The 22796-nt window shown below is 36.8% G+C and overlaps 2 protein-coding genes and 1 non-coding gene across 3 annotated transcripts; 1 reads left to right on the top strand and 2 right to left on the bottom strand.

Moving 5' to 3' along the window:
- Nucleotides 1-8006: 8006 nt before the first annotated feature.
- Nucleotides 8007-11427, bottom strand: LOC133296893 (fatty acyl-CoA reductase 2, chloroplastic-like). Its single transcript, XM_061495942.1, has 9 exons — nt 11119-11427; nt 10699-10802; nt 10393-10592; nt 10189-10289; nt 9874-10084; nt 9055-9216; nt 8892-8973; nt 8354-8751; nt 8007-8208 (listed from the first exon to the last, which is right to left on the bottom strand). Exons 1-9 carry the CDS (start codon nt 11366-11368, stop codon nt 8040-8042), a joined length of 1677 nt encoding a protein of 558 aa, XP_061351926.1. The 5' UTR covers nt 11369-11427; the 3' UTR covers nt 8007-8039.
- Nucleotides 11428-12403: 976 nt separating this feature from the next.
- On the top strand, nt 12404-12475 carry TRNAG-UCC (transfer RNA glycine (anticodon UCC)). The gene has a single exon. It is a non-coding gene; the product is annotated as a tRNA-Gly (tRNA).
- Nucleotides 12476-17964: 5489 nt separating this feature from the next.
- On the bottom strand, nt 17965-22119 carry LOC133296891 (histone-lysine N-methyltransferase ATXR4). Its single transcript, XM_061495941.1, has 7 exons — nt 21745-22119; nt 21396-21451; nt 20711-20837; nt 20184-20253; nt 19893-20072; nt 19501-19572; nt 17965-18308 (listed from the first exon to the last, which is right to left on the bottom strand). Exons 1-7 carry the CDS (start codon nt 22105-22107, stop codon nt 18190-18192), a joined length of 987 nt encoding a protein of 328 aa, XP_061351925.1. The 5' UTR covers nt 22108-22119; the 3' UTR covers nt 17965-18189.
- Nucleotides 22120-22796: the final 677 nt, after the last annotated feature.

The following is a 22796-nucleotide window of genomic DNA, read 5'->3' on the forward strand; positions in this document are numbered from 1 at the left end:
GACACAATTTATATTCTTTTACTCTCACAAAGAGGTGAGATTCACATCTTTATTTTTTTTGTCAACTCTCTCTCCTCCTTTATCTATTTCTTTCTATCTCTTTTAAAATGATATAACTTTACATCCTTTAAAATGACATACATTTTTCCTAAATTTTAATCCCTAAATGAATTGGGAATTTTTTTATTTCTTTTTTCTTTTTTCTAAATTATGTAAATTGAAAGAAACAAGCACGATAAACCTTGCAGAAAAACTAGATTTGAATTAGAAGGCAAATTATTCGGTCAGCAGAATTCGTATTACATGTTTTTTTCTTTTGGCATAGATTGAAAGGAATAGGTGTTCGATGCGGCATTTTGTGGAAAATAATGGGAAAGCAATTAGGAAGGACTGAGAAATTAGTATTAGATGAAGGAATTTTATCTTCCAACATGTCTCTATGTTGTAGTTTGGTAAAATTTAACTATCCTTAAAAGTTGATATCACCGGATGGTATTATACTATTATCTATGGAGATAAAAAAATTTGATTTCCATAAAGACGCATTTCTTTCGAACTAGTTGATGAGATACCACACATATCTCAGTATCACAAGCTCGTGAATGGAAAAAGGGATGGCAGACCAAGCTAGGCCTTCATACTGAAGAAATCTTGTTTGGGCATCAGCATCAAAAGCTTCATGCTGCAACAAAAGCTTTTGCAAATAACCTCAACGGAAAAATTTAAGATTTATTACTACATAACACTAATAAACAAGAGAAAAGCAAATATAGGATAACTGGTCAGAAGTAAACAGGAATCTAGCTCCGCAACCTGTTGATTCCATAAAGGGTTAAGTGATTGAAGGAAACTAGATCCCACATTTGCCACCTTGCAAAGTAAAGTAGTTCAGCGATAAGCCATACGACTGTGAAAACAGAAAGCTCAAGATGATATGAGGCGAACAATATATATATATATATATATATATATATATATATATATATTTTAAGATAGAAGTTTAGACAAGGGAAAAGACATGTCCCATACAAAATCAATCTCGTTAAGAGTTCATAGTGAAGCCACATATCGCTTGTCAAAGACACAATTTTGGAAATCAAACCAAATTACAATTAACAACTTGGGTACATATTTTTACTAAAAAGAGAAAATTTTCTTTACTTTTAATCCATATCTTTTTAAGTATTTTTTTATCAAATTTCAAATTTTTATTATTTTTGGAAAGATGTATGGTACATCTGATGCATCAATAAAGTGCTCCTTAAGATGAGACTGGGATAGAGATTTGGGAATAGGTGATTTTACTACCCGTACTCTCTCATTTGGGGATATTTTTTAAGGTCCAAACCAAACACTCAAAACTCGGTATTCTCTCTCACAAGACCAATTTTTCCTTTTCCTTTTTATCTCGGTTATTTTTTCTCTTTCTCTTTTCACCCTCTCCATTTTCACAAAGAGACCATCCAATCAATGATGATCCGAGCATAAAAAATTCTTTCCATTTGGAGTCTAAATACTTGTAAATCTTTAGAAGCAATTCTAACATACTCTATCTTCTTCGGTGTACTTCAACCTACCGTAAAGATCCCACAAAGCAGTGTATTATAACAAATAAAAAAAATAGTAAATCAAAAAGGGGGAAAATATTGTAACAATCAATTAGTGTTACTACCAATGTTATTACCAATCAATTTCACTGTTAGATCGATTATGTTGATCCATTGGCTATATTTATTTTCAACTTTGTATGATTATGATTTTCCATATTTAATACTTTATATTTATTTTCACCTTTGTATGGTTATGATTTTTCATATTTAATGCTTTCACGTTAAATATGGGGAATCATAAATAAATATAACCGTTGGATCAACATAATCGATCTAACGGTGAAATTGATTGGTAGTAACACTAATTGGTTGTTACAATATCCTATCCCAATAAAAAAAAAAACCAAAAAGGTGAGAATAGCTCTAGCTCTTGGTATTTTTAATTAATATTTGAGGACTACAAAACAAGTCTTAGGGAAGAACTTGATTCTAATTCAAGTTGGTGTATTGTTTTAAGTCGGCCATGGTGCATTTGAATCCAAGTCTGTGAAAGCATTATTCATGGACCGGCTACACAGGACAATTCGTTGGGTTAGCCCCTAAGACTGATTAGAGGAGTTAATTACACCCTTCCATTTCTAAAGTGATACAAATATTATCTCACCATGCTTGATCACATTATCTTGTACATGTACCTCATGTACTAGGTGAGAATACTTTTCTCATATAGTGGGGCCTACAAGGGTAGAAATGATTATACTCTCTTTTATGATTGCGGAATCTTCACTATTTATAAATATCTCTCGTTATTATTGAAGAGACATATTTTACATATTAATTATTCTTGTTATTACTCTTGCCGAAATACATCTGCAGAGCTACAACACCCTATACTCTTGCCTGTTGGGTATGGCTCATACTTCGCATGCTGATGGGGCCCTAGTTATCGGGGTTAGTAGAAAGGCAACTGGGATTCCGCTCCCAGGTGAGCGGGCGGGGGACCGGGGGGCAGCGCCCCCAGGCCCGTAGAGGCTAGGTACTGTTATAGCCTTTGATTTATTGTAATTTTCTTAGCAGTTTGGGCTTGGGCCCATGAATAGCTGTTGTTAGGATTTTCTAATCCTATTTATATTTTCCTTATAAACCGAGTGACTTGTAACGAGTGACGGTGAGGTGAATATAGTACAGACGAGCTGGACGTAGCCTAAATTGGGTGAACCAGGGTAAATCGCTGTGTCTATTCTCTCTCTCTCTCTTTCTTTTCTGTTTTCGATTTGTGTGTGGTCGATTTCCAACATTTGGTATCAAGAGCTTTGGTTCTGCGACCAGGGTTCCTGTGACAGATTGGGGTTTCACGATTTGGGTTTTTTTTCTTGGCATAGATAAAACTGCGAAATTGATCTGGAGAGGATGTCGACTGGCCAATCACGGGTCGAGGTTGAAAAGTTCGGAGGAAAAGGGTTCGAGTTATGGAAGCTGAAGATGGAGGCTCTGCTCGTTGACAGGGACGTGTGGCACGTGATCGAAGATGATAAGCCATCGGTACCGACAAAACCTGTTGGTGATGAAACGTCAGGTGAAGGCGAGTCGAAGGAGTTGAAGGCGTGAACCAGAGACGATCGAAAGGCGCAAAGCCTGATCTGGTTATGCCTAGCGGATAACGTTCTGGTGAACATAACTTCTGAGAAGACTGCGAAGGATCTCTGGATGAAGCTGGGAGGTCTCTATTAGAGCAAGTCACTCGTGAACAAGCTGTTCCTGCGAAGGAGGCTGTATAATCTGCGGATGATCGAAGGTGATGCTTTCTCTGCTCATTTAAATGAATTTAATACTATTTGTGCACAACTTTCTTCTATAGACATCAATCAGGATGAGGAAGATAAATCTTGCACCTTGTTGTGTTCGCTGCCCAACTCTTGGGAGCACATCATTGTGTCAATTGGTACTGGTGTTAATAAACTGTCGTTCGAGACGGTTGTTGCTGCCTTATTATCTGAGGAGATGAGAAGGGTAGGTTCTGAAGGTACCAGCAATGAGGCTCTGGTTGCTAGAGGGAGGAGTGGTGACAGATCAAAGTCTGGTCACAGAGGAAGATCGAGGGGACGGTCAAAGTCCCGTGATAAATCTGATAAATCTGAAATGAGGTGCTAGAGGTGCAAACAGGTTGAACATCTGAGAAGGAATTGCAAAAGTAAAAGTGTAGGTCCTGAGAAGCGAGATGATTCACAATCTTCTGCTTCGGGTACAAAGAAGGATGATGATGAAAGTACAGGGGACCTGTACATGGCATTTGACAGTCATAGTGACTGTAATGACTGGATTATTGACACTAGAGCATCGTTTCATATAACACCTCATAGGGAGTGGTTCTGCACCTATGAATCGTATTCTGGCGGTACAGTTAGAATGAGAGATGACACGACTCATGCAATTGTGGGGCGTGGGAAGGTAAAGCTGAAGATGAGTGACGGGACAGTCAAGAATCTGCCGGGTGTGATGCATATTCCGGGGCTTACCAGAAATCTGATCTTCGTTGGTAGTATGACAGATGCTGGTATTAATTTTAGCAGTGACAAGTATTCTTGCAAGCTGACTTGAGGAGCTTTGGTTATTGCAAGAGGAGAGCGTCATGGTAAATTGTGGAAACTGCTGGGTAGCACAGTATTCAGTGGTAAAAGCTATGTTTCAGAACAGGCGGAAGAGGACACTGCTATGTTATGGCATAGGAGGCTGGGGCATATTAGAGGAAAAGGTCTGGAGACTCTAACATCAAGGAAGCTGGTGGATGGAATTCCGAGTTGCTCTATGGGGTTTGGATTTTGCGAGCATTGCCTGCAAGGGAAGCAAAATTGGGTATCTTTTGATTCCATAGGAGGAAGAGCTGAGGGGATTCTGGACCTGATACACAGCGACGTGTTTGGTCCCACACCTGTAGCATCACATGGAAAATCAAGGTATTATGTTTCTTTTACTAATGATTTTTCAAGACATGTATGGTTATATTTCTTGTGCATCAAGGATGAAGTGTTCGATAAGTTCCGCGAGTTTAAAGCTTTGGTGGAAAATCAGTTTGATCTAAAAATCAAGGTGCTGAGAACTGACAATGGAGGGGAGTTCTGTTCAACAAAATTTGACCAGTTTTGTGCGAGCAATGGGATTGTAAGACAGAAGACTACGCCCTACTCACCTCAACAGAATGGGATGGCAGAGAGGTTGAATCGATCTCTCATGGAGAAAGCACGGAGTATGCTGAGCGGTGCAGGCTTGGCAGCTGAGTTTTGGGCAGAGGCAGTGGCTACTGCTTGTTATCTGAAGAACAGATCTCCTACATCGGCTTTGAAGGAGAAGACTCTGTATGAAGCACTGTATGGAAAAAGGCCAGACGTATCTCATGTCAGAGTGTTTGGCTGTGAAGCTTATATGCACGTACCCAAGGAGAAAAGAAGCAAACATGACAGTAAATCTGAAAAGTGTATCTTTATTGGGTACAAGGTTGGCGTCAAAGGTTATAAGTTATGGAATCCGGATACTAGAAGTGTAACTTACAGCAGAGACGTTGTATTCAGAGAATCTAAGTTGAATCAGATTTTTCCTGAAGCTCCTGAAAAGCTACAGACGGTGGAGTTGGATGTGGGTTTGAAAGAGGATACAGTAAACTCACAGGTTGAATTGGGAAATTTGAATTCGGAAGCTGCTGAATATAATGAGGTAGAAGATGAATTTTCTGAAACCGAGGCTGAGGTTGAAGCATCGGTGCTGAGGAGATCCACGAGGGAAAGAAGACCATTTGAGAGGTATACACCTGAAAATTATATCCTGTGTGCTAGTGATGATGTTTGTGCATTTAGTATTACAGGTGATGATCCGAGCACTGTAAAACATGCGAGGAGCTCGGAGGATGCCAAACAATGGGAGGAAGCTATGAAAAAAGAGATGAAGTCTCTGATGAAAAATTAAACTTGGAGTTTGGTGAATCTACCTGCAGACCGAAAAGCAATTGGTTGCAAGTGGGTGTTCAAGAAGAAGGTTGGTGCCAATGGGGAGATTGAGCGCTACAAGGCTCGATTGGTTGCAAAGGGATATCCACAGACAGAAGGGGTTGATTATGGTGAGGTATTTTCACCTGTTGCAAAGTTAAATTCCATAAGACTGGTTTTGTCTGTAGTAGCTGCATATGACCTAGAGGTGGAGCGGCTGGATGTGAAGACGACTTTTCTTCATGGTGATTTGGAGGAGGTTATTTTCATGAAGCAACCAGAGGGGTTCATTGCAAGAGGCAAAGAGGAGCTAGTCTGCAAGCTGAATAAATCTCTGTATGGCCTGAAGCAATCCCCGAGGATGTGGTACATGAAGTTTGACACTTATGTGCTGAAGCTTGGCTTTGACCGCTGTGATGCTGATCACTGTGTTTATGTGAAAAGGTTAGAAGGTGACTTTGTTATTCTAACTTTGTATGTTGACGACATGTTACTTGTTGGAAACAGTTTGAAGATGATCAGCACTGTTAAAGGACTGCTAGCAAAGCAGTTTGAAATGAAAGATCTAGGCGCTGCAAATGTGATCTTGGGTAAGTAGATTAAGAGGGAGCGTGACAAAGGAAGATTATGGTTAGGTCAGCGGAAGTATATAGAGGATGTTTTGAAGAAATTCAAGATGACTGACTGCAAGCCTGTGTTGACTCCCATGTCTACTGGTTCTAAGTTATCGGCTGACCAGTGTCCCAAGACTGAAGAAGAAAAAGAGGAGATGGCGTCAGTTCCTTATGCTAGTGCAGTAGGGAGTTTGATGTATGCCATGATTTGTACTCGACCTGATATTGCTCAAGCAGTGGGAGTATTGAGCAGGTATATGTCCAAGCCAGGAAATGAGCATTGGACGGCTGTGAAGCGTGTGTTCCGCTATCTTCGTGGTACGTCTGACCTTGAGTTATGCTATGAAGGCGTGAAGGGCTCAAGGGGACAGACATTGTTAGAACTGAGATGCTTTGTGGATGCTGATTGGGGAGGTGACATTGATAGTAAAAGGTTTACAAGTGGATATGTTGTTTCATCATACGGCAGAGCTATCAGTTGGATGAGTAAGAGGCAGAGCACTGTTGCTTTATCTACTACAGAGGTTGAGTACATGGCCTTGACACATGCTGTTAAGGAAGCTATTTGGTTACAGAGGTTGTGCAAAGAGCTTGGCTTTGCACAAGGAGAGATGATCGTTGGGTGTGACAGTCAGAGCGCAATTTTCTTGGCTAAGAACCCAGGTTTCCATGCGAGGACCAAGCATATCGGCATACAGTACCACTTCATCAGAAAGAAGATTGAAGACAAGGTTGTATTGCTGGAGAAGGTTGACAGAAAGGTCAACAATGTTGATTTTCTGACCAAGGTAGTGACTTCAGAGAAGTTTGAATGGTGTACAGCTGCATTGGGATTGAAGAAACATGCGAAGCATTCACCAAGTGGGAGAATGTTGGGTATGGCTCATACTTCGCATGCTAATGAGGGCCCTAGTTATCGGGGTCAGCAGAAAGGCAACTGGGATTCCGCTCCCAGGTGAGCGGGCGGGGGTCCGGGGGGCAGCGCCCCCGGGCCCGTAGAGGCTAGGTACTGTTGTAGCCTCTGATTTATTGTAATTTTCCTTAGCAGTTTGGGCTTGGGCCCATAAATATCTGTTGTTAGGGTTTTCTAATCCTATTTATATTTTCCTTGTAAACCGAGTGACTCATAACGAGTGGCGGTGAGGTGAATATAGTACAGACAAGCTAGACGTAGTCTAAATTGGGTGAACCAGGATAAATCGTTGTGTCTATTCTCTCTCTCTCTCTCTTTTTCTTTTCTGTTTTCGATTTGTGTGTGGTCGATTTCCAGCATTGCCGAAAGATGATACTAATGTTACTTTAGATAATTTATCTTTACTTATCTAACTCCAAGCTTGTTTCATACTGCTTCCACTGGTTTTTGCATTGGGAATTGAAAGCAACTAAAAAAGAAAATTTTATAATAAAAAACTGCTTTTGAAGTTTGACAAAATTACCACATTTTTCTCTCCTAAAAAATTACTCTCCAACCAACAACTACTTATTTAAATGGTAATGAGTTTTTAAACTAGAGTTCTCAAATTTGAGCCCAAGAATAGAAAAAATAATTTTGGAAAAGCCGCACTCAATATGGATCCAACCGTGCTTGAGCCACTAATAGAGTAATTGATAAACCCATTGGAAACTGAAAAAACCACTCTACGTACATTGATTCTGGCTGTATTTGACAAAGGAAATTCCAAGCAAAGTTGTATATAATAAGCAAAACCAGAGAGTAATGGATTACAGAAATTTGATTATTATTATTATTATTATTATTATCAATAAATTACATTATGGATAATGAAGGATACCCTTGTAGCTGTTGCTACACTCTATAGGGTTCAAGGAAAGAAGTATATATTTTATTACAGTTTGTTGCAGCATATGACTAGTGATTACATAGCACAAGATTTAAGTCACTGACTACCCATTCCTCTTCCCTTCATGACATGTCTCCTTAGACCTGGTATATGGACATTGGTTATATAATCTTTCCAATCTATGCCATTTACATCAAAGCCAAACACCCTCTTTTCTTCTTCAGACATGCTTTCCATCAATCTTTGTGTATTACTGTTATCAAACCTGCATCACAGTTATCAGTCTTTGAGTCAGTAATTTTATTCCTTATAAGATGTATGATTTGTTTTTTCATTTTTTGCTTCCTACAAACCTGAGTCACTAGTGCTGCCACTAGTTGAAGAGTGTGAAGTTAAAATGAGTATCTAACCTTCCACTATAAAATGTGTATGGTTCATAAATGTTGGCCAAGTACTTTGCTTGCTCCACTGATTTTCTGCAGATATTTTCAAGTTTTTGAGACATCTTCCCCTTTGAGGATGCCATAGCTGTTAAGCCACTTTTCTGAATAGCATCTCTCCATAGGTGACCAGAGAATTCTTCTGTGGAGCTAAACAACTTCATCAATGGAACTTGAATTGGCCTACCCTCTGAGTCAATGCATGGTGAGGAACTATAATGTTCATAGAGCAACCTTGCCAGGTCTTGGAAGACTAAAGGGTTCACAACAGATGAAGCAATTTGGTACACATTGATATCTGGCTTTTGGGTCACTCCATGCCTTGCCATTGCTGCCAAGGTTGCATTAACAACCATGTCAGCTGGGACCTATGATATAGCAAGTGATCAACCACTGTTAGTATGAGAATTATTAACCATTCTATGGAATTTATGAATTGGTTGCTTCTCTTTCACTTTAAAAAGATAGTGGATTTTGTGAAACTATTTAATTATTCAGTGTCACTTACCACATCAAGTACTCCATTTGGGTCTACCAAGAAACCTGTTAGCTGCCCTTTCCCATAGCATAGAACTATTGGATCCATCATCCTGGTTGTTAAAAAGAAAAAATGTTAGTTCTAATAATACAAATTAAGTTCTTTTTCTTTTGAAAATGAGGTTGTGACTTACCTATTTCCTTCCATCCACCCTGGAAATGGTTCACTGAAAGTGCTTTCAATAACACTGGGTCTAATTACAACAACTGGAATATCCTCCCTCAATTTGTCAATCATCATTTCTCCCATAGCCTTTGTGAACACATAAGTATCCTGCCACCCATATCTTCTGGCCCTATATAACAAAATAAATTAAAATCAGATTAGATCGACATTAACATCAATATCACCTTTATTCCAAATTAGTTGGGATACGTAATAGATGAACCTAAATAAATAAAGGGTTCCAAAATTCTGTTGTCATTACATCACTTTTTCTGATGCAGCAGACACAGAAAAAGTGAGTCTCACCGGTTTAAAAGAAAAAAGTCAGGATCCGCATGCATATCCTAACTTTCTATGTGTTGTTGGAAAAAAATTTCTTTTGTAGTGACAACAGAAGTACATTTCCCATAAATAAATATGGAAAAAAGGGCGTGTGGAATTAAGTGATTTCCCTCTCCACAATGCTAATAGTTTTCCACCTTTAGTCTAAGACTAATCGTATGTGAATTTATTTCCCGTTCCATTAAGTCTTATTTTATTACTTTTTCTTAGTTAAGTTTCAGCCTCTCTCTTGCTTTTTTTTTGTATCATGCTATTGGTAAAAAATTTAAATCAAATTAGATAATAAATTTGAATAATCATCAAGAATTTGTGAGATCGAAATCAAAATAGGAGGATGAATCTTTTTGTATCTACTATATTTCCTGATCTTCATACAAAAAAAAAAAAAAAAATTGAAATAAAAGGATAAATAATGAGTCATTTAAAACATAAGGATACCCAATACCTCTCTAGACCCATCTCCCTCATCTTTTGAGCTAGTAAGTTGTCTTCAATATTTCCCTTGTAATTTGAAACCAGATTTATTTCTCCTTCAATGTCCAATGTGGGAACGTATTTTGGTGGAACTTCAGCTATAAAATTTTCTCTTGCTATGCAATCTCCAATGCTAAATGGTCTTTCCATGATTCTACCTTGCCTTTGTCCATTGACATAAGCTGCACATTACAAGTAGCAAAAGTTTTCTCACATTTTTTTATAAACATCATAAATCATACTTAGCACATGGATTTGAGTTTTTAACCTATCCTTATCTTTTTACCTGTTGAAACATGCAGAAAGAGCTTAAGCTTCTTGCACTTTTTTGCAATGCCCATAAGGCGGCATGGCCCTCTAGTGTTTATGTTGATAGCAGTATCATATCTGATCATACTAGTCAAATGATTACACTGTGTAACTCAAAAATTAAAATATGGGAAATTTTTTATCATTGATGGAGAAGCTTTTGGTAGAGTTAGAGGCTAACCTTTCATCAAATGTTGTATTAGCAGCAGAATTTACAATTACATCTACCTCTTCTGTAATAACATCACATAAATCTTCATCTAGTCCAAGATTGGATTCACAAATATTGCCTAAAACAGGAACTAGCTTGCTCAACATAAAGGCTTGGTATGATTTTCCATGGATTTGTCTAAGGCATCTGAAAAGCTCTGTGTTTATGATCTAAACCAAACACAAATAAAATTTTAATATAAGATCAGGAAGTAAGTGAAGCCATGAAATTTGACAAATGCATGCTGGAAAAATAAAATTTCATAAAAAATCATACTTCATTCTGCAATCTCTCCATTGCAGCTTGCTTATTCTTTGCCTTGATCAAAAGGTAAATTTTTCCAACATCAGGTTCTGTCCTTAGAATCTTCTCAATAAGAACTGGATTAATAGTAAATAAATGTCATTATATATATATATATATATATATATATAAAAAAATCACTTCTCATCAAATCCCGACTAACTAGGGTGGGGTGAAGACATTTTGTAAACAGCTTTACCCTTGCATAATTGCAAAGAGGCTATTTCTTGAATACAAACTCATGACCTTTCAGTCACAAGGGAATAGCTTTACCATAGGCTTGCCCTCTTTTTAAATAAATGTCATTATATATCATAGTTAAAAGCAATTGGAAGCATTGAGGAAACTTAAGATGCATATACAAAAATGATTATACTCTTTAGACAGATATACCTTTTCCTAGAAACCCAGTTGCCCCAGTAATAAAAAACTTCTTCCCACTTAGAAATTTGACAATGCCTATTCCATCTTCCAATCCTATTAATGTGGTTGATGTTGGTCCACCATAGGGTACCAAATCCTTCACTACAATCTCTGCCTGGCTTTTCCCATTTTGTGACAAGACCAAACTTCCTGCATCCATTAATGTTGCAGCATGATCTGTGCTAACTAATGATGATCTTTCTGTTATTACAGAAGACATGCTTGAGGACTTGATAACATTTCCACCACCCTGGCAATACACAACATTGGTCTTCCTCCTTGTAGGGTACCAGTCATTATTTTCAGGTACTCTGATGAGTTTACTAAGTAAACTTGAGGAATAACTTATGGACATGACCCCCATGACTAGCAGGGAAAAATGAGAACCCAATTCCAAGAGAGAAAAGGTACTAGTAACTAAAGGTGATGATGCAGTTAAAATTTGTTGACTTGAAACCTTAGCTAATTTCTTTATGAACAAAAAGAAAAGCAAGTAAACAAACTCAACTTTATAAGATAAAAAGATGGGTTTGGTTGGTTTGATACAAAGAGAATGAGAAGGTAAGAAGAAAGTTAGAGTGGATTTAAGGTTGAAGGAGATGAGTGTTAGGTACTTTTAATATTTATTTATTTATTTTATGAAATGTGAGAGTATATCTCATAACAAGCTCTCTTTTTGCCGCATTGTCACACCTCACATGAAGGCAACTAAAGCTAAGATGTAGGGAACTCCCTTTCGTTCACTTGTTTGATTATTCATCATGGTGATAAGATATGGTTTTCTGTGTTCTATTCTTTGCTAGAAAATATTGGGGAAGAAAGGGTGTGAGACACTTGCTGGTTCCCCTTGAGCTGCACTTGGGTTTAGCCACCTTTTATACAGGTTAGCCAGCTAGACTATACTAATGGTTATTATTCTTTAATTGCGTTGAATAGATCAATGGTAAGAATGGTACGTCAAATGGGGTAAATATTATTTGGTGACATGTGAAAAAAAGTATATATATTGAAGATTTAAGTGCACTATAGATAATTTTAATATCAAATATATTACCTTATACTTGCGTACATAACTATGTGATATTCATATGTAACACTTTGAAGTTATCCCCAATTTGGCTAGCTGGGAAGTATCAGGAGATATATTGGAGAAGAAAAGCACATAATATATTAGAAAGTACTATATGTTCTGTTCAAAGAGTCAAGGGGGAATATAAGAATTAGATATAATCAAATTCAACCATTACCTCAACCAGCGTTTGTAGTCCAACGGTTAGGATAATTGCCTTCCAAGCAATAGACCCGGGTTCGACTCCCGGCAAACGCAAATTCAATTTTTTTTAATAATTTTGGCAATTGTCTTTGCATACCATTAAGAGATTTTCCAATGTTGCCAAAACATATATGGAACATATGAGTACTTATTTTATAGAATAACGGGAGGAGCAAATTTTCACCACCAAAATTTATATGGATGAGTCACGGGTATTACATTTAAATAGCATAAAAAGTTAACAACCTCCAAAATGAAATTTCTCCTGAACTTTTGGATATGAATGGAATGAAATGGAAATAGAGGTGATGATATGGTGTTAGAGAATAATATAAATCATTAAAAAGGCCCTTACCTAACACTTTAAAGTTTTGAGTTGGAGTGATTCTTTACATGGTATTAGAGCTTCCTTGACCACAAGGTCACGAGTTCGATGCTTACCGCCCTCCACTTTCTAATGGAATTAAACTAAACACAAGGTAAACCAAGAAAAATAAAAAAAAATTAGGCATGTGTAATATTCACACTTCAAACCCAAAGGGCTCTTGTGTGAGGGGATGTGTTAGAGAATAATATAAATCGTTAAAAAGGCCTTCACCTAGCACCTTAACTCCTTAAGGTTTTGGGTTAAAGTGGTTCTTTGGGTGTGAATGACAACCTTTCCGGAATCAATTTTTTTTAATTTCTGTTCCCGGGAACATAAATGGATATGAAACTCGTTTGGTAAAACAGGTTTATTTTTTTGTTCCCGGGATGAACCAGATTAATTTTTGTGCTGGGGAACAGAAAAAAGAATCAGAAAATTTCTGCTTTTTGTTCCCGGGTACAAAATGAGACACACTTATCTCTCTCAATCACTCTCCACCTCTACCATCATCATCACCACTACCACCATAATCCCGACACTACTGCCACCATCATTGTCGTCGCCGCCATCGTACCACTAGTGCCGTCGTCACCACCCCTCACCACCACGATGCCACCGCCACCACTACCACCACCTCCACCCATCACTACCACAATGCCACCGTCACCACCACCACAACTACCGCTGCCGCCATTGCCACCACCATTATCACCGTCACCGTCACCTCCACTACCGCCATCAACCACCACCACCATCATCGCAACCACTACCGTCACCGCCACCATCGCCATCACACGCCACTGCCACCACCCTCATCGCCACCACTACCACCACCACCACGACGTCACTACTACTGTCACCATCCACTACCACCATCGTCACAGCCACTACTGTCACCACCACCACCATCGTCACAACCATTACTGTCACCACCGCCACCATCACCACCATTACACCACCCCCGCCACTATCATCACCACGCCATCGCCACCACCACCACCACTGTCACCTTCCACCACCGCCGCAGCCACCACCACCACCATGATGCCTTCACAACCACCACCACCATGCCATTGCTACCATTGTTGCCGCCACCAACCACCATATCCACTACCACTGTCGCAGCCACTGTCGTCACCTCTACTAGCCACTGTCGTCACAACCACCACCACTATCTTCACCACGTCACTGCCACCACCACTACCGTACCGCTACCACCACCACCATGTCACTCGCCGTCACCACCACCACAACCACACCATATGGAAAGGAAAGTGATGATCCAGAATTTTTTTATATTTAATAGGAATTATTTTTATTATATTATTTGTTGTGTTATCAAACACAATTCTCATTCTCGGAATAAAAATAGAAAATGTTATCAAACACATTTTTTTTCTCAGAAACTGTTCCAAGGAACAGAAATAGAAAAGAATTGTTTCTTTGCAGAAACAGTACTAGGAAATATAATGGTTGTCATGCACACCCTTTACAAATGGAGTGGAAAAATATCATTATACCATTGTTTGGATATTTTGTGATAGAATGTGTTTTCATTCCTTTGATTGAAAAGTGAATGGAATGGGAGACTTGGCACAGCTCTAGTCGCCATGTGACTTTGAAGTTATAAATTTGAATCATGTAAGCAACCTCTTGGCTAGGGATGTTCATGGAGCGGTTATGAACCGGTTTTGACAAAACCGAACTAAACTGATTTTAAACGGTTTGGTTTTCAAATCGAACCGGTTTTCTTTTTTAAAATCGAATTTTAAAATATCCAAACCGGTTTAAAACAGATTTCAAAACCAGTTTATGGTTAATAACCGGTTTTGATTTAAAATCGGTTTTACTTCCGATTTTAATTCAAAACCGGTTTTAAATAAAAAAAAACCAATTCAAAACTCATTTGTGGTTCAAAATCGGTTTTAAATAAAATCCAATGCAAAACTAGTTTCAAATGAAAACCTGTTTAAAAACAAATTTAAATAAATTTAATTTTAAATCAAAATCACATATGGATAATTTGTAGCTTATTATGGATTATGACTAGTTATCATTACTGTCAATTTTTTAGGTAAATGGAGAGAGAGAGAGAGCAATAACCACCGAAGCACGGACACGCGGTTTGAAAAAAAAATTGCGTGTCGGACACGTGTCCGACACGGACACGGTCAACACGTTCGGACACGCGTCCGACACGCGGTCAACAATTGGGGACACACGGTCAACTCTCCGACACGTTTTTCGGACACGCGGTCAACTTTTTAGGACACGCAGTCAACGTTAGCACACGCTCGGACACGTTTTTTTTTTTTTAATTTTAATTTTATTTTATTAACTAAATATAAAAGAAATAATTTATTAATTAATTTTTTTCTGTTATAAAATTTGACATGAAAAATTAACAAAGTACAAAAAATTATTTATAATTATATTTATGTTATGAAATTTAAATATTTGATTGGTTATATGACTTATTATGGACTCTTATATGTATTAACTATAAATTATATTATATATATTAAAAAATTTATTTAATATCAAAACGTGTCCTAACGTGTCCAAATATGACATTTTTTAGAATTAACATGTCGGCGTGTCGTGTCGTGTCGTGTCTCGTGTCCGTGCATCATAGGCACTAACCATTACTACAACCAAAAGAATGAAACAAACTGCGAGCATGGTGAATATAACTCGTGTACATATATTCTAGCGAACTGGGTTTCTGCTTTGAATGGAAATAAGCTAACTGGGTTGTACATATATTCTAGCGAACAATATTGTAGAGGGCAAAAGCTTTACCATTTTCATTTGGTATTAGTCTCATTCTTTGTCCAAGCCTTTGGGAAGACTTAATTTGCTCCAAATTATGATTAGTTTTGGATAAGTTAATTAGGATATCCAAACTGTTTTAATAAAATCAAAACTGAACCATATCCAAAATATAAAATCCAGTTTGGTTTTGAAAACTGTTTTAATAAACTGGTTTTTATGGAGCAGTTTGGATTGGATTTCAAAGTGGTTTGGTTATTTTGGATTTTTTGCACATCCCTACTCTTGGCTCTTGCAAATGCAAAGTAATGTTGCCTATTATAGAACCACACAAAGGGTCTGGTTCTTCCTCGAACCTATGCATAATAGGAACTTTATAGCATTAAGTTGCCCTTTGTTTAAGAAATGAATGAAATAGTAAAAGTTATAATTTTGGGGAAGAAATATAGAGGTATGAAATGGAACGAGATTTAATCATGTTTCATATTTTCCATTCATTCTATTACATTTTAAACAATTATTCCCCTCCATCTCATCCCTTTCCACCAATCCAAACATAGCCTATATCTTACATATTATTCTATTATTTGCATCGCACTATTTTTAGTATATGTTGCTTGTGGTGTTTGAATTCCTTCACTTCCTTGGAAATATGTATGCCCATTCTCATTATTATAAAAATTTCAAACTCTTTTCTCTAACAGTTTTCTAATTATTGTCCAAGTTATCATTCATAATTCATGAGCGATGGCATCCCAATTTTTGTTAGATTTCTCATTATCTTCTTCAAATATTGATAATAAACTTTTTATGAGAAAAAGTCTACCTCCTTCAATTTAAGGTTGTATTACTTTGGTTTTTGAAATGTACAACATTATTGTTATACTTTCTAACATGTTCATTCTCATTCTTCCGTTTATTTTTCATCAATCTAACATAATTTGTGATGTTGGAATTATGTTTTTTTAGTTTCAGAGCCAAAGTCCAAAATGACCCTAAGTTTGAGAAAGTTAAATAAACTTTTTAATCGAGAAATTTGGTGCAAAAAATGCTTACATAATTTGAGCATGACAATTTATGCTAAAGTTTAAAAAAAAAAAAAAATAGAGGGAAGGGCGAAAATACACACTAAACAGTTTAGAGATCACGACACGTTTTCTAAGTTTGAAGATCAAATTCAGGAAACTAAGTTAAAAGGGATATTTAAAATTTTCCCTTTTATAATGTAAAATACACTAAAGTGCAATTCTTGACATCTGTTATTGTCACGAACCATCTTCAATTTAAGTTGACTGGTTTATTGCTTCTAATCCCATTTCTTAAATGACAAAAGTGCATAAGCAAGTTATTTATCCGTAAGGATGGGGGTCATAACATAATCATTCAATGAATACTAACTTTAACGGCTAAAATAAATTATTCTAGCATAACCAGGAAAAGTTATGTACGAAATTATAGCATATGGTACTTTTTCATCTTGCTATACTTGATATTTCCCACGGACACGCATACATATTGGAAACATATGTATGGCACAATGTTGGGCACAGCAGACGAGCAATTTTACACAACGTAGCCTGTTTAAGACCCAGCTTTTTAAGTTCATGGTTTCGGTTATAGAATCACCAGGATATACTTACCACAGAAAAAATTCACCATCTTTACAACCAATCTAAGCACTGTTAATTTTTGTCAATCTAACGGTTAAATTTTTGTTGGGAATAATAATTAATTAATAAATACGATTCAATAATTTACAGACGGAGATCAATAGTAATTAGGTTGATTATAAAGGTGGTAAACTTTTTTAATAATAAGTATATCCTTCCGGCTTCCCCATATAGAATATTGGTTGGGTCTTTTTTTCACCTTATTGATGTATTTTGGCCACAAGCTGGTTTGGGTCTCGGACAGCCTTGGTCTTTTCACGCAGAGCCATTGGTGGATGAAGTGAACCCACACAGAAAATTCTTGATCCGAAAAATATTCAGTGCTACCGAAATATCAAGCATTCGGTTCATCTTTTATCAAATATGATAAAAAAAAATAACTCATTTATATTACCCCTATTTTTATGGCTATTTGAATTTCCTTTCATATACTTTTCTTTTTCTTTTCTTTTTTCTTTTTTTTTTAGTAAGGGATACCTACTCCGTTGCCCAGAATATATGCTCCTGCTATTGGTTCAGTAGTTAGAAAATGAAAAATTGAATGCCCTTACTACCGTAAGTCTTGATTCTTGTGCAATTCGATATACACAAGGCCTATGCAGCCAGTGGAATAGGAATCCTCCAGAAAAATTCAACAATGACAAACGATAATGTAATTTCTGAAGGAAGTCTTCTAACTTCACTAATGCACGAAACAGAATGGAATATGTCAAACTAAAATCCATATTTCCGGGTTGAGAATTCTTAGTATTCGTTCCATACTTCACTCCCAGAAACGCAACTCATATAACTCACTGGGGGCTAATTTTCCAATGGGAGGAAAGTACCAATAATGATTAAAAAAATGGGATCAAGGAAAGTTGGGAAAAGACCTAGCTTCGTCACTGTTTGCAATCCAGTTCAATGTTACAACCACTAAATATTGCAAAATCTAGGAGAAAATCTTGGGAGAAGGATAATTAATCGCCATGTAAGCACCTACTACAATTGCATTGAAAACCAAAACCTCCAAATAATAGTTCTTGCCGAGCATCACGGTCCAGGCTGGCATCAATATAGCAGATTCTGAGTTCTTCGCCTGCAGTTACCAAAAGAGAATTATAGTCCATCAATGATAGTTACGTGAAAGCATTTCAAATCAGCTAGAACTCAGTTGCTCCTCACCAAGACCACTATTATACACTGTTTCACTCTAGTATAAAATCTTAGAAACTGAAAGTGACATTTTATTTCTAATAATAAAACATAATCACAAATTCACAACACTTGCTTTTCCCTAATTCAAGTCTACAATTTTTTTTTCCTTATGGGAGAATAACTATGAAGGATGCATTGAAAATTTTGATGAATCACAAGGATGATAAAAAATAAACTAAACTTTCTTAGCATGATCACATATTATATATATAGCTGAATAGCTACATTCTATAATGAGATAAACCACATTGGCATGTTGCGTGGTCAATCAAAACTTTTATATGTCCTTTAAGCTCATTACAATTAACTTCTGATTCCCTTTGTTTCATTAATGGAACATTAATTTTCTTCTTTGCACTTACACTTTGTATCTCATGTAAGACATTCCAGAGGCATTTGATAGTAAACTGTACTTCTACAGCCTAGAAGGAGCCAAATCTAAGAAAATTTCACTAGCAAAAGCAAGGAAAGTAAATACTATAAGATCTTAGGCCAGGTACTGGATTCTATGGTTGCTTCTCAGGATTGGCAAATAACATATTTTCAATACATATCCTTTAATATTTTCTCTTTCTTCAACCAAAATTGCCTTTAAATATAAAAGAACAATAACAATTAAGCCTTAACTCACTAGACATCGCAGGCTACATGGATCAATCAACACTATGGGCTCTATTACAATTCAAAACAAATTTTAGTAAGATCATTTAGAGCAAAGCCCTTTTTTAATGGTTACACCTATAAAGTATTCTATCATCGATTGATGTCATAAAAGATTTGATTTGACAAAGGTTTGTGTTGACTGCCGACTACCTAACACAAACCTCCTCTAATATCCAGGCTTTGGACCAGCTCTATAAAGTTTGGCAACAAAACATGACATGACATAGGCAAAATTGCCTTCCAATATGTAATCAGAAAAATCTCAGAACCATGAACGGTCACGTGTTAATAGATCACATTGAGCATAATTTCTTCAACAATCACCAAATGCACTAATTGCTGGATGAGTCAACCTACAGAATAACAAGGGGAAAAAAATTTAATTAAATAAAATACAATTTAGGACAAACCTTCTTCAATGTCACGGAGGGCCTTCAATTTTGCATCGGCATTATCTATCCATATAATGTGTGCATTAGGATCTGCATTACCAATAAGTTAGATTGCTTCTCAAGGTAAAAAGACAAGGTTTAGGGAGGTGAGCTCTCTCTCTCTCTCTCTCTGTGTATGCGTGTGCGCTTGTGTGTCTGTGTAACCTTTCAGTTATAACTTCTCCTAAACATGGAATGCAAATATTTGTTAAAAATGAAGTTTTCTCGTTTTCAGTCATCTGTGCTTTATGCATAATTTAAAAGATCTTCCCCAGAAAGAAATCTCGATGGAGCAACCACAAAGAAGGGAAAAGAGAAAAGGACCCATTTTGATGACAGAAATCGAGGAAGGTAAAAGAAATTGTACTCACCACAATCATGATTGTAGAAGGATGGAAGTATATACACAGCATTTCCAACAGCAGCTTCAGCTTCTACAGATGCAACTGCTGATGAAAGAAGATCTTCATATAGTCCTCCAGCCAACTCAATACGAAATGCATTGATTCGAATTCGTGCCAAAACGCTAATGTACCATTGCCTGGTTAAAACTTGAAATGTCAAGATAAGTAGTCTCTCAACTTATATCTCTCTGTTCTCTCTATGTATGTGTGTGCTGTGTATCTACTTCATACAAAATGTTCCTGACACAAGGAGGATACAAGCAATATGTTCATCTGCAATCAGAGTCTTTGTGAAGGCATTCCTTAGTAAGGCAAATTCCTCTTCCATCTGAAAAATGATCCCATGCATAACAGATCACAGCAGTAAAATACTGATGCCAAAGCTGTACAATCATAATGCTTATCATATTTTAAACATAAAAAACTGTTTAATGAAAAGCAACCATTTAGCAGAAAGCTTGTCCCCTCAACACTAGTAATGTGCTAGGCAGAACTGAGATAAGGCAGATGAAAAATGCAACCTAGTTGGACATAATATAAGTCTATACACACTTTCCACTTTTGCATTGTCTGCCTTCCAATTTCACTTATACCAAGCACAGCCTAAATTAAAAGAATCATAAACAAAGCTACTAGCAAAAAGGAAACTTCATTCAAACATTACAGGAAAACTGATTGACTTCCATTCATAATTTGGTTTTCATTGTTTTAAGAAGAAACCTGCCAAGCAATATAATTATTATCTAAATTTTATTATCATTATCATAAACTTCTTAGTCTCTCACCTCTAAAATCATCTCAGGTGTCAAATTGGCAGGCTGAAGTATGTCAAGACTGTCACTTCTAGCAACTCCCGATACGACCATGCAAGCCAACCGCTTTACGAGAAAGGGATATTTCAAACCATGGGTCCTTTGCAAAGAGGTCAGATAATTGTCACTGATATAATTTAGTTATAATAAAATTTTAAATGATTAGCAAGGTATTAAGTGTTAACAAACAATGAATGTTTAAATAATTTATCATTTGGGCTATCCATCACATTCAGATCAATTAGAAATTTAGTAAGTATATTTGTGACAAGTGAAACTGCTCTAGACAATTATGAATAATACATCAAGTTTCAAACACCAAAGAGAAAGAGCAAAAGTAGTCCCATTAACATAATAATGGATCCTCTTATGTTAAAATCTCACATGACCTGGTCATGTAAAATTTTTGTGTCTATTTCTTTTTTATTAATGATAAGTGAACCCCATCTATTTAATGCATGTGAATAGAGATATATACAAAAATTTCACGTGACCAGGTCATGTGAAATTTTAACATGATAGACTCTATTCCCCATTAACACCGAGGAAACAAAATTATGTATAAATCTTTGTTCACATGAGAGGTTTAAGAGATTGTTGGAAACCCATCACAATTGAAGATGACAATCTTTTGATGCCTGAGAACAAGCTTTCATACCGGCAATAGTCATCAAAAGCCGTCCAATTTGCTTTCATCTCGAAATCGTAATATTCCTAAATAATATCAATATATCAAAATAAGTAAGTACATAGCTGCGGAGGAGCAAAAATACATGTTGTTCACTGTAAAACTCATATTACATTTTATGCTCATAGATTACTAGTTGATACAAGTATCTAAGTTGAGAACATACCTACCAGATAAATAAAAGTAGAAAATATAATTATGACCGTAAGTTAGATATCAAATGTGGCATATTCCACTAATCAATGATTGGAAATCTAATAATTTTGAAAACACGAAAGATAACAAGTTTTCAAATATGGATATGCAGAGAGAAACGCACCTTGCAGCGTCGTTCGCAATCTTGGCTGCAAAACGACACGCGTTGAGGTTCGGAGTTGGTGCGATTCGCGAGCTTAGCGAGGCAGGAGTAGCAGACGGTGTGGACAGCGGAGGGAGAAGGGTGGCACAAGGCGGGTTTGGCGGTGTGGATGAGATCTCCGGCAGCGATCGGCCGAGTGGCGAACACGGCGCGGCCGACTGAGTCGGTGAGGGCAACTCGGATTGGCGGCGGAGTTGTGCGATGGTGGTGTTGCGGTGGTGAGGTGGTGGTGGCGGTGGTGAAGGAGAATGAGAATGTGAAGTGATGAAATGGTGTTATGAAGCGTGAAGCCAAACGGTGTCGGATTGAGAGTGCCACTGCCATTTTTTCTACGTGTCTCTTTAGCTCATCTAAATTGCCAGAAATTGTGTTCGAAGGTTATGCCTAAGCCTTTGTTTATATATATTTTAAGTTACAGATATCTTATTCTACTTATTATATTTTCTTCTGTCTATTTATCATTCTCGCCGTTAGATTAAAATCTTAACAAGAGAGAAAAAGATAAATGTTAATTAAGATTCTGATATAATGATATCGAAGAGTAATAAGCAAAAATAGGCAAAAAAAAAAAAAAAAAAAAAAAAAATGATACATAAAATAATCTATTCCTTGTATGATGATGGAAGGAACACTCGTCTCTCGAATGAGTTTTAACTATTCCTAATTCCCTATAATCCCAAGTCATAATAGCCAGCTGCTCTTACTTTTATCTTTATCAATGTGCTTTTTGTAACTGTTGATTTATACAAGGACTACTCAAATTATCTCAGCAGACATTGTCATTACAATTGTCACAATTGATATATTCCAAGTTTCACACTCTTGAGATAAGGAGTTGGTTATGGGAGAATGAATACTCATGACTCTTTTATCAACATTATCATTAAAATTGTCACAATTGATATATTCCAAGTTTCACACTCTTGAGATAAAAGGTTGGTTATGGGAGAATGAATACTCATGACTCTTTTATCAACATTATCATTAAAATTGTCACAATTGATCAATTTACT

Source organism: Gastrolobium bilobum, unplaced genomic scaffold (genome assembly GCF_033153095.1).
Source record: "Gastrolobium bilobum isolate Gb01-03AN ecotype WA unplaced genomic scaffold, APGP_CSIRO_Gbil_v1 utg4445, whole genome shotgun sequence".
NCBI lineage: Eukaryota > Viridiplantae > Streptophyta > Magnoliopsida > Fabales > Fabaceae > Gastrolobium > Gastrolobium bilobum.

Coding starts and splice junctions, on each gene's coding strand:
- LOC133296893 (XM_061495942.1), bottom strand. CDS start 11,368: ATGTCTTCTGTAATAACAGAAAGATCATCATTAGTTAGCACAGATCAT. Junction 10,803..11,118: donor AACTGGGTTTCTAGGAAAAG/GTATATCTGTCT, acceptor CTATTAATCCAG/TTCTTATTGAGAAGATTCTA. Junction 10,593..10,698: donor TGGAGAGATTGCAGAATGAA/GTATGATTTTTT, acceptor TGTTTGGTTTAG/ATCATAAACACAGAGCTTTT.
- LOC133296891 (XM_061495941.1), bottom strand. CDS start 22,107: ATGGCAGTGGCACTCTCAATCCGACACCGTTTGGCTTCACGCTTCATA. Junction 20,838..21,395: donor GCTTTTGATGACTATTGCCG/GTATGAAAGCTT, acceptor CTCTTTGCAAAG/GACCCATGGTTTGAAATATC. Junction 20,254..20,710: donor CACCTGAGATGATTTTAGAG/GTGAGAGACTAA, acceptor ATCATTTTTCAG/ATGGAAGAGGAATTTGCCTT.